At 36.1% G+C, this 12,256-nt stretch overlaps 1 protein-coding gene across 1 annotated transcript in view; it reads left to right on the top strand.

The window, feature by feature from the left end:
• LOC145678784 (angiotensin-converting enzyme-like) overlaps positions 1-12,256 on the top strand; it is a 75,567-nt gene that overhangs the window by 41,471 nt on the left and 21,840 nt on the right. Inside the window, exons 7-8 of the mRNA XM_081749287.1 lie at positions 9,765-9,862; positions 11,067-11,236. Coding sequence (XP_081605413.1) covers positions 9,765-9,862; positions 11,067-11,236 — 268 coding nt within the window. The remainder of the gene's footprint in view (positions 1-9,764; positions 9,863-11,066; positions 11,237-12,256) is intronic.

The raw sequence follows: 12,256 nt of genomic DNA, 5'->3' as shown, positions 1-12,256 counted from the left end.
ATATCAACACAACCGACTTTAGCTATTATAACAAAGGAAGAATTATATAATAGTTTAGTTATTTTTACAAGAAGGAAATATTTGAATTAAAGAAAATCAAAACGGGGGAATAATTAGCCCGGGAAATTAAAAAGGCCAAGAGGATGCTTCCTTTTTCTTGTATGAATAGAATAAAGGGTTAGATTCACTCCTTAATTTTTGTATCATATCATATATAGGATTTATTGGTCTGCAATTCTTGCAATTATAACTTCAATTTATGCATAAATTAAAATATATTTAATTCGCGAACTCAGGTGGGCAATTGCCCACTTCCTTCCTTGTGTTGGACATAGTCCCTCGAAACAAAATCCTAAATACGCCATTGGTTGTCTTCAACATAGGGAGGTGAGCAGATTTGAGGCTTATTCTAGAGAAGAGAGATGAAACTCATATTACGGTAAATTAATCTGACCAACTGTTGTAGAATATGATATATTATATATTAGGCGATGTAGATGAAGTAGTAGTACATATCAGTATTATAAACCACTACCGTGAACACATTCTGAAATCTGAATACATGCATATTTATAATTGGTATTTTTCTAATTAGGTATCCACAAAGATCCACGTTAAAATTGTTTTATAATAATATAAATAATAACTTCCCCAAAACTATGAAGAAAGAATATCAATTATGTATGACGCAACAATACTCTTTGAGCAAAATGATGATAATCTCAATAACATTACAGGAATCGTTACGGAAATCTGACGCATGTCATATACTCTTTTGTTAACAGGTGTAACCTTAAGATTACGGTGAAAAATATTCCAGCAATTTAATTCTTTTCTTTGCTTACGAAACATCATCGCTCAAAAGAAAAATTGGGACACACGGAAATACGTAGGAACAAACCAGACCAGAGAAGAGAAAATGGGCAAAATTACGTTGGCTACAAAATCCGAATAAAATAACTACACAAAATTTAGTAGACATCAGGCGGGAAACTTCCAAAACTTTTAGAACAAACAAATTTTTTGAAAGCTAAAATTTAGGAACTTAAAGATAATAGTAAAAAACATTTGGAACATGTAAGAAGGGATCAACGAATTTAAGAAAGGCTATCAACCTCGTGCTTATATTAAAGAAAGCTGATGGAACAGTTCTCACTGATACATATAGCATTTTAAATAGATGAAAAGATTTTTTGACGATTTGCTTAAAACGCAGCCAAAAACTTATGTACGTGGAGAAAGGAGATACATACCTCAGAACCGTATATTCCAGAACCCAACCGAATAGAAGTAGAAATCGCTATAAAGAAATTAAAGAAACACAAATCTCCGAATGTAAACGAAATTCCGGCTGAGTTAATTTTAGCTGGAGGCGAAAAATTGTGGATCAAGATATACAAACTCATTCTCCTAATCTACAACAAGGAAGAATTGCCACAAGAGTGGAAAGAATCAATCATTGTTCCAATCCACAAGAAAGGCGATAAAACTGACTGTAATAATTATCGAGGCATCTCTCTTCTGTCAACATCCTATAAAATCCTTTCAAACATTCTATTAGCAAGATTGACCCCATACGCAGATGAAATTATTGGAGATTATCAGTGTGGATTAGACTAAATCGATCAAATATCGACCAAATATTTACCATTCGCCAAATACTCAAAAAGAAGTGGGAATAAAGTAGCCCAGCTCATCATAATTGATTTTAGAAAGGCGTACGGCTCGGTTAAGAGAGAAACATTGTATAACGTTCTTGTAGAATTTGGAATACCGAAAAAGCTAATTAGATCGATTAAGGCATGTTTAGATGAATCCCAAAGTAAAGTCCGAGTAGGAAAATTTTTGGCCACGAGCTTTCACGTTGAGAATGGCCTGAAACAAGGAGATGCGTTGTCGCTATTTTTATTCAACTTTGTTCTGGAATACGCTTTAAGGAAAATCAAAGATAGCAACCAGGACCTAGAGCTGAACGGTGTTCACCAAAATATGGCGTTCGCTGATGATGTAAATTTAATAGGGGATGATAGGAGAACAATAGAAAGAAATGCAGACATCTTATTAAACGCTTGCATGGACAAGGGTTTAGAAGTAAATACAGAGAAAACTAAATACGAGGGAAGTGCGTCGGGACCGTAACACGGCAAATTATGGATGCGTTAAAATATTAAGTAATACTTTTGATAAAATTGATGTTTCAAATATCTAGGATCAATATTAACAGACGAAAATCGTATTCACGAAGAAATTAAATATCGACTAAAAACAGGGAATTCGTGTTATTATTCAGTTCAAAATCTCTTGTCATTGCGAATTCTGTCGAGGAATTTGAAGCTTAAAATATATAAAACGATAATCATTCCTGTTGTTCTGTATAGTTTGGAAACATGATCGCTTACTCTGAGGGAAGAACATAGGCTGAAAGTATTTGAGAACAAGATCGTGAGACGAATATTCGGACCTAAGAGGAACGGGAATGGTGGAAACTTCATAACGAGGAACTACGTAAATTATACGGCTTACCAAACATTATTAGAGTCATCAAGTCTAGGAGGCTTAGGTGGGCAGGACATACAGTCAGGATGGCAAGAAAGTAGGAACGCTTTCAAAGTGTTAGTGGTAAGACCAGTCGGAAAACGACCATTAGGAACACCTAGGCGCAGATGGGAAGAAAATATTAAGATGGATCTCGCAAAAATAGAAATACAAAGTAGAAACTGGATTCAGTTGGCTAAGGATAGAAGTCAGTGGAGAATTTTTGTGAACGTGGCATTTAACCTCCGGGTTCCATAGGCTATAAAGTTAGTTAGCTTATGAAGCATGAGTAGATGCCTAGTTTGATACAACAAATAGATTAAATGTGCATTTACTGAAAAAATGGGTTCTACTGACTTTGGATAGTCTGTATACTCTTTGTGTGCTAGGGCCTAGGGGAGAGGAAGAGATAAGATTTCATATCAGGTTACCTCGCGCACAGTCGAACGCCTTCATTTTCATTAAAAATGGAAAAGCCAAGAGAAACAAATTTCATCTCACTTTCCTTTGTGGCAATCGGGCACAAATGATCACACTTATCTACAAAAAGCACTTTCCAAATTGGATTACTGGGAAAGCCTCCAGTTCCAATGTTGGGGGGGGGGGCATGTCTCCTCATTTACCCGGAATTTGTGCCGTACCTACAGTTGAGACAACTTTCCAGCATGAGGAGTGGAGCATATCCTCTTCTGGCATTTATTGCAATTTGTGCCCAAGTAGCGGAAGTGGTATTAATACATATTGATGAGACTACTAAACGCACTACATCACGAAGTTCAGCCTGAAATACTACAGAATATCGATTCTTTTTAAAAAATTGGAAAAGTCAAGATAATTCAGTTTCATCTTAATTCCTTTGTGGCAGTCGAACACAAATCATCACACTTATCCCAAAAAGCACTTTTTAAGTCTGATTATTGGGGGGACAGTCCCCCCAGGTCCAAGATTGGGGGACATGTCCCCCTCGTTCCCCCGGGATTTGCGCCAGTATTAGTACGCATGGCTTTTGCATGGTACTGCTACGTGGGGATCCTTACAATAGTTTTGAGTTTTCTTATATGCCGTTTAACTGCTTACAGTACATAGTTGTATTGGTGTTCTGACCAGGTGGTAGCAGTTCCCGATGCACGATGCCGCGAGCAGTCCACGAAACATACAGGAGGACCTTCTTGTGGTGCAGTGCTGGTTCCGACTATTTTGGAACTGGTTTATGGAAATCATAACGGCGCCGTGAAGCTTCGTACAGGACCCACTTATCACCACATGCCAACATCTTGTCCAGAAATGGCTTCTTCCTCAGACAAGACGGCAAAGAGACACAAGTGTCTGCTCGCGTTGCCTTCTGGCCCGGAGTCAAATCATGTGGGATCCATCGACCCAACTTGTAGTGCTTCCCAAGTTGATGGAGGTGCTGCTGAATGCTTTCTCCACTCACTCTGAATTTTAGTCCCAGTTCCTCACATGTCTGGCCACTGTTTGCCTCAATTGCTGCCTGAAAATCTTCATTTTGCACATGTGTTGGTCTTCTGGCACGTCGTGCGTCTTCTAGTGTTCCGTCACCGTCCTTAAATTTCTTAAACCACCGCTGCACTGTCTGCGTAGTCACGACACCCTCACCAAAGGCCTGGCATATCTTCCGCTCCGCTGCAGCAGCGTTTGACCCCACTTTGAACTCGTACAGCATACACACTCTTATAACGCCATGTTCACTCTGTCTTTACGAAAGTTCACGGTGTAACTGAACTGCCACAACCAAATAGTATGTCGATATACCCACACCAACAACTGACCTTCGCCTTATCTGCATTTGCATTCACCTCACGCTGTGAGGGCCAATTGAACACAGACCTCCAGAGAAAACAACAGGGCTTCCTTGGTTACCTTTATAGTAATAAGTTACGCTTAGCAGAAATATAATAGGCTCTGGGACGTCATTCTCCTTCTCAGTACTAAACATAACAAGCAGCCAGAGCAACTTGCACGTTGCCGAAGCAGTATTTACAAATGAACAAGAACTCCGATGTTCGAGTTTATAGTCTTTTAGGTACAACACTCATAGATTCATTATCATTCCTACATTCCCAATACTTTTTAAATTCTTGTAACCGCTAAAATTCTTTCTGTTCTTGGCTCTTACTAGTCCTTCGTCTGCCTTCTCCAAACACAAGCAAAAGTGTACTCTGATGTTGTGTATCAGCCAGTTAAAAAAATGACTGATATATGCATCTACTGCACAACAAAGCGTAGACTTATATATGGTATTACAATATATAGAATTATACAGAAGAAAAGGGTGTATGTAGAGGTTCTCATCCCCTCTACCAAAGACTTGAGCGCAATCCGTCAAAGTTATCATTCTTCACCCCAAATTTATCAATCTCCTTCCCAAAATAACCTTTCTTCCCCCAAATTTATCTTTCTCCTCTCCAAATTTACCTTTCTCACTCTCAAATTTACTACTCTGTCTCCCAAATTTACCTTTATTCCCTAAATTTACCTTTCCCTTCTAAATTCACCATTCTTTCTCCTTGACTCTCTCTCCCAAAACTTACCATTCTCTAGTGTGTATCACTTTCAATGAAAAATTGTGTCACCCATATAATCTGATGGGAACATCCTGCACCTTAAAACCCGCCTGTGCGTATTTCTAAGTAAAGTAGGTAAACTATCAATCAATGCACTAACAAATTTAGTGAAAGCCAACACATAACAAGAGCATTGTTGGTAGTATATCATCTTACCAACAATTTATTTTATTATTCTAACATGATAAACTAAGCTCTCTTAGTCTCTGTTAAGTGGGACCTGGAGAAACCTGGAGGGTGAAGATGGCCGCACTGTGATGGTGATCACATCACCTTTTGTATCTGCTGTGGTCTTGGGAAAGTGGAGACCTCACAGCTTCACACTACCTATAGCTAGAGCTGTGCAATATTTCGATACGTCGATAGATCAATATTTTTCAGATATCGAACTCGAAAAAATTAGTGATCGATATTTCAATATTGTTGACATTTTTGGAGATTTCGATGATATTTCGATATTTTGTCGGTATCAATTTACGATATCCGAATACGGACATCGCTCAGCCCTACCCATGGTCTACACTGCCCTGTCTTGAATAGGGCGTATCATTCCCTTCATAAAACGATGAGAAAATTTGTAATGATTGCTGCAGTATTTGTCCTAAAGAAACACTAGACATTAGGGTTGTCTACGAAACAAGAATTGAGACTGTCTCGTCTCGGAAAGGTGATGTGGGAATGAGAAAGTGATGTCTCCATTTGCAAACAAACATCTTGCGTTTGTTAGCAATGAAAGAGTTCTGTCTCGTTTCGTGTCCTGTCACATGGGTAGCCATATTGGACATGTGTTTTACTTTAAACTTTGTATTCTATGAGTGTTGGACATAGCCTTAAGGCATCTTAAAATAATTTATATATTCCTAGAGAGACAATAAGAGTGCAAAAAGAAAGATCATTGATTCCGATTCAAAGCCCTATCTCAACAAGTACCACGAACGTAAGTATTGGATATGAAAGACTGCGAATTCTATTGACTTGGCCAGACTTCATTCATCATGCGTTTCAAAAAATCTACATTAGATTTATAATAAGGGAAGCATTATCTTGACAGTGTAGCCGGATTTCGTGAAAAGGAAACTGATTTTAGAGATACAGGTTTTTCCTATTACGTAGTGTAACCAAAGTTCGTAATAGATGTTCAGTTCTAGTTTCATTTAAGATTAGAGAAGTAGGCCATTTAAGATATTAGTTTTGCTATTCATTAAATTTTCTGTCATACATTATATTCCCAATTGCTGCTTAGATAAACTTATCGTAGACTTTATCTTTTTATTTATTAAATCTTTAATGGAACGGACGATACAAAAAGACACTAAACAGCTTCATAAAAGAAAAATCACATAATGCTGTAATCATGGGCGGCGATTAGGGGGGGCAAAGGGGGAGCAGTTGCCCCCCCCCACTTTTTTGAAGTGACCCATTGATGTATATAGTTTCATTTGGAAATGTAAAGTTATTGCATATATATTACTGGTTCATAGAAAAGAATGATGCCATATATTTGCCGTTGCGTGAGTACGTATTGGTTAGTTCTCTTCCTGTTGTGTTAAGAAAGCTACAGGAATTGCGTTTTAATTGCCACTGAAAATGGTCCAAAATCTAACGTATTCGAGCACAATGATTCCAGCGTACTTCATTTCTTCTTACATTGTTAGTCAGACGCTTTGAAACTAATCGAGATAACACTAAAAAAAAAAAAAAAAAAAAAAAAAAAAAAAAAAAAAAAAAAAAAAAACTTTCTCAAGTTATTCTTTAATTGCATAAAAATTGACTAAAATGTATTTTCTTTTTTCTAATAGCAAGGAATATTGATTAAAAACAGAGCAATAAGAAAGAATTACTACCTTTTTCATTGTTTTACAGTGTAATATACGAATGAACTGGTGTGTTTAGGGGTGTACGAGGATATATACAATTAAATTTACTGAATTCAACATAATTCTAGGTTTCAGGATTATTTTGTATAACTGGAGTGTGGATTGATTCTAAGTATTGTTGAGTTTAGATGTATTCCAAGAAAGTGAAAACTGCACCTAATGGCAACGAAAATGTTTCGGGAAGCTTACTGTCTTTCTAGAGTAATAACATACATTTAATACCTTGTGTGGAATTAAAAATATAAGTTGTTCATTAATCCCTAATTCATTAAAGTTTCTATGTAACTTTCGCAAAACAAGCCTCATTATTCATTACTGAGTAATACAGGGTTAGCCTAAAAGAAATAGACAAATTTAGTGGTCCTCAAATGAAGAGTTTTAATTACATGGTGACGTAACTTACATGAGTTGTAGAGTACATCTGGAAGTGGTTGTGATACAACTACAGATGTTCTATGTGTGATCCTTTGGTTACACGGGAAACATCTATCTGTAGTCCAATTCTTCCCAAACAGGCATCAAAGTCTGACTGTCCACCAATGCAACAGCATCTCTGATTCGTTCTTTCAGTTCCGTCAGACTGAGGGAGAGGAGGGAACATACACATTATCTTTTCTGAAACCCCACAGAAAGTAATCACACGGTATGAAGTCTGGACTTCATGGTGGCCATTGAGTCATAGCCATGTTCTCATCAGTTGAACGGCCAATCCACCGCCTAGGAAGAACTTCGTCAAGATAACCCTTACATCGGAATGCCAATGAGGTGGGATTCCATCCTGCACAAATATGAAATTGTCACTATCTTCTTCAAGTTGTGGCATCAACCAAAGTTGCAACATGTCAAGGTACGTTCTTCCAGTAACAGTTTCTTCTTGAAAAAGGACGGTCCGTACACCTTTTTGGGCGATACAGCACAAAACACGTTAACCTTTCTGAGTCCCTATTCTTCTCTGTTTACGACATCACTAGTGTGAAAGGTTGATTCGTCCTCAAATGTAAACAGCTGAATGAGGTCATCTTTTTCTTCACAAAGATTTTATATGAACACGCAAAACTGAACGTTGCTGTTTGTCACTTTCATTGAGACTTTGCAGTAATTGCAGTCGATATGGATAGAACTTGAGATGTTTGCATAGAATGTTCCAGACAGTCTTTTGAGGGATATCAAGTTCTTTTTCTGCACGTGTCGTTGATTTCTTCGGGCTACGAGCGTAGCTCGCACGAACGCGCTCAACTATTTCATTTGACACTGGAGGTCTTCCCGTGGATTTCTTCTTACACAGACAACCTGTTTCTTCAAATGTATGCACCCAGTCATAAATGGACTGTCGTGTGGGTGGTTCTTTCCCATACTTTGTCCTAAAAAGACGTTGCACTACAGTAACTGAATTTGTCTTGGCATATTCCGGAACACAGCCTTCTCAACTTGACTCGCCATATTCCTCCAAGCCACGTCAATGTCAAGTTCGAGGGCAGGGCCGCTTACGTCACACACCCGTCATTGAAACAAAAGAAAAACTGTCAGCCACAAAACTTCAAGTATGTATGCATGTACCACCGGTAAAATCTTTTTGCTCAAAAAAAAAAAAATATATATATATATATATACATAGTATAACTTGTCTATTTCTTTTAGGTTAACCATGTATTATCCTTTCTATTTATTTGTTTTGTAAGTTTGTTATTAAATATTCTGATAAGGATTTATAATCTCCTTAATAAAATATGAAATAGAATATACAGTATTTTAACTAAAAATATAGTATCCTATTAGTTATACAACCTTTCGACAAACAAAGTGTTAGCATCAACCAGGTAAACTAACACTGATATACAAATATTCAAATCATGCCTTGCCCCTCCACTTTTAACGTCCAATCGCCGCCACTGGCTGTAATTCGTAATATGAATTCGTTACCTAATATAATACGAGTGGGGGATACAGTGGCTGAGTGGTAGAGCGCTTAACTCTTAAATAGGGGGTTCCAGATTCGATCCCCGACCAAGTAACTTTGTGGTGAATAATATCGTGTCCGTGAGTTTTCTCGGGACATTTCCATTTCCTTCCACACTCATTCCATCAATTATTCCATCATCATTCATTTGCCTTAAGCAATGCCGGATTTACGTATATGCTAAACAAGCTATAGCTTAGGGCCCCACTGTCTTGGGGGCCTCGAAAACCTGAAGAAAACTGGATATCCATTTCCAACGTATAAGAAAATCAATCAATACAATAAAATTTACATAAACGTAGGACGTAGCAACAGTGCTTCCTGTTGTGTTGGCTACTATGATGGAAGTAATGGTGCCCCTTCTGCTAACCTGCTTCCTAAAATATCATTAGTTTATCCATTTCTGTATATAGGGTGCCTACGTTCACCTGGACACGTAAAGGGTCCCATTACCTTCAACAGCTTAGGGCCCCACTAAACCTAAATCCGACTCTGGCCTTAAGCATCCGTTTCCGTTAGCTTAAAGAGCATAATCATGGGACGTTAAAAGGAAATACTTCATTTCATTTCCATAGTAGCAATGATTCCGTCATGAAACAAGTTCGCATCGAAAATTGACGTTGAATACGGAAGTGTGTTAGTTCAAAAGCCTGGTCGGTAAATGCACTTTGAGAAGGCCTGCATGAAGAAACATAATAACAGTTTAATTGAACAAATTCTATTCCTGTGATGTTGAAACGCAAAGTCCTTAATCCATTTGATAAGCTGATAACTTATTAAGCCACTAATATAATTTGTTTTACTTAACAGCTTATCCAGACTCTGAATCATGGACCAACCTTCTACCCATTTTGAACCCATATCCAGAAGAACCTTCCATTGATGTAACACCAGCGATGAAAGAACAGGTAAAATAATATTTTGTCTAAATTTATGTCAAAGCAAAGTAAATTAATATATATTCGAAACTGACAATAGGAATTACTTCATAAAATTCGTTTTAAATGGATTTAATTAAATTCTAATCTGAAATTATGGAGACAATTATCTTCCAGGCAATGATTTTTTGTGCTCGCTTATGTGTTTGTGTAAGTTCATCTTGGGATCTGTTGTTTATATTTTAAAATTATTATCATCAAATTTCGAAGTCTACTGCTGAATGAAAATTCCTTCAACTCTTCTCTATAATTATCATTTCGACTGTGGCGGCTCTTGAGAGAGGTCACTGTTGAGAGTAAAAATGAAGCTTTCATCTCTACCAACTAAGGGAAGAAAACTCATCTGATGTTCCAATTCCTGTATACAAGAAATACTACATGAGACAACTTTTCTTCCCTTAGTTTCAAATGATATAATTCTAATTATTTCCGATATCACTTCCTTCAAGAGCCGCCACTGAAATTTGGGGAGCATAATCATACTTTCCTTTTATCCACAGATTGTAATAGTTTCTAAAATTTATGACGTCATCCACATTCAGTGCTGCGTCGAATGTTGCAGCTATGTGCTTTGAAATATAAACTAAAAGTTAGAACTCATAAACTCAGGTAGTTTTTTTTTTTTTTTTTTTTTTTTTTTTAAGTATGATATAATATATGTTAGTTCCACAACATTATCACTTATACAAAGCTATACATATGTTATAGAATAAATGACTTTTGCTTGTACATGTGGAAAGTTTCTTTTTTTACTTTTTTCACTTTCAAGGGACGTTTAAAAAGTATTTTGATCATGAAAAAAGAAATCGAATTCGTGATTTTAACGTATTTATACGTTTCATGGCATTTACACATGAAGCAAAAGTTATTTTTGAATGTCTATTTCTCTAAATTTCACAAATAAATATTTCATTAACAACCCTGCGTTGTGATATTTGTCATTTGTCTGGGAAAAATTCGGGAAGGATAGTTTATTTTTGGAGTGAGTTGTTTTGAACATTTTTTTCGAACATGAATCTGGCGATTTTATTCATAGTTCATAAACATTTGAGCTTTACGTTAAATGCATTATTTATTATTTCGTAAATTTGTAGTAAGAAAGTATACTATAAAGTAACAATGAATTATAAAATATGATATATATTAAGTAATTTCTTTACACTACATTTTGTAGAATTATACAGCTCTGAAAGTGTACAAAGTATCTGAAGATTTCTTCACTAGTATGAATCTGAAACCAATGACACCAGAGTTTTGGCATTACTCGATGTTTGAAAAGCCCAAAGATAGAGAAGTCGTTTGCCATGCATCAGCGTGGGACTTCGTAATTGAAGATGATGTCAGGTAAGTTACATAAACAAAGTTGTTTAATTATATACTTGTTATTATGAAAAGATAGTGTATAATATAGAATACAATACAATGACATTTCAGATGAGGATGCTAATTCCAATTCTTGAAAGATCTATTTAATTTTACGATGGCATTCTTTTCCTTATTCCTTTATATGATATGCAATCGTGTTTTGAGGTATAAACCGCAAGAAATCTTCATATACATATATTAGAATAAGAATTAGCAATTTGCAAATACTTTGGGGGCAAGATTACTACATCCATCAGTGTCATACATTTAACTATCCACTAATTCTGTAATAAAACCAATTGAGATTTAATATTAAATAAAATACAACATATAGTTTTTCCTATCAGACGATTCAAATCATGTTTATAATTATATCACGTTCACTCTTTTGTATCACTTGGCAACTTTTAGATTCATATAAAATAATTCATTCATTACTTTCTCTATAAAATTTCTGCACTTCCTCTTTTAGAGAATTTGAAATTGATTTGACTTATCTTTAAATTTGACTGTATTATGCATCAATTGATTAAACGCCATTCTTCGATTTTCGAGATTTTTAAATTAGTGAGTAGGAGACAATGTAAATAATGTAAAAAAATGTTTGAAACCCTACTATTGGCTTAAACGTTCAGGAAAAGCTATTCGACCACGTGTCAAGAACTTGTAACATGTTTGTGTTTCCTTCAATATCTCAGACCATGAGTTGGCGTTTGGTCAATTGATGCATAACACCGTTATTTCTCAAAATGACTAGGACCACAGGGCCCTTTAATAACAGTAATGTGTCCACTCGCAGGGAATGTTCAGGACTACTGCCACAATTTATCACTTCAGTATCTTACAGTAAATTTTCTGTGTATTATAACGTTGATATCTTTCACTTAATTCTTAATTCAATATAAAAATTAGTGAACACTGTAATTCAATAAAATTAAATAGATTGACAGTAGTTTTTGCACTAAGAATAAAACCATATGCACTTAAACATCTTTTGCT

The sequence above is a fragment of the Thermobia domestica genome, chromosome 2, assembly GCF_964235325.1.
Source record: "Thermobia domestica chromosome 2, izTheDome1.hap1.1, whole genome shotgun sequence".
In the NCBI taxonomy this organism is placed as follows: Eukaryota; Metazoa; Arthropoda; class Insecta; order Zygentoma; family Lepismatidae; genus Thermobia; species Thermobia domestica.
The sequence above is the reverse complement of the archived record's forward strand: the minus strand, read 5'-3'. Positions and strand labels throughout refer to the sequence as shown.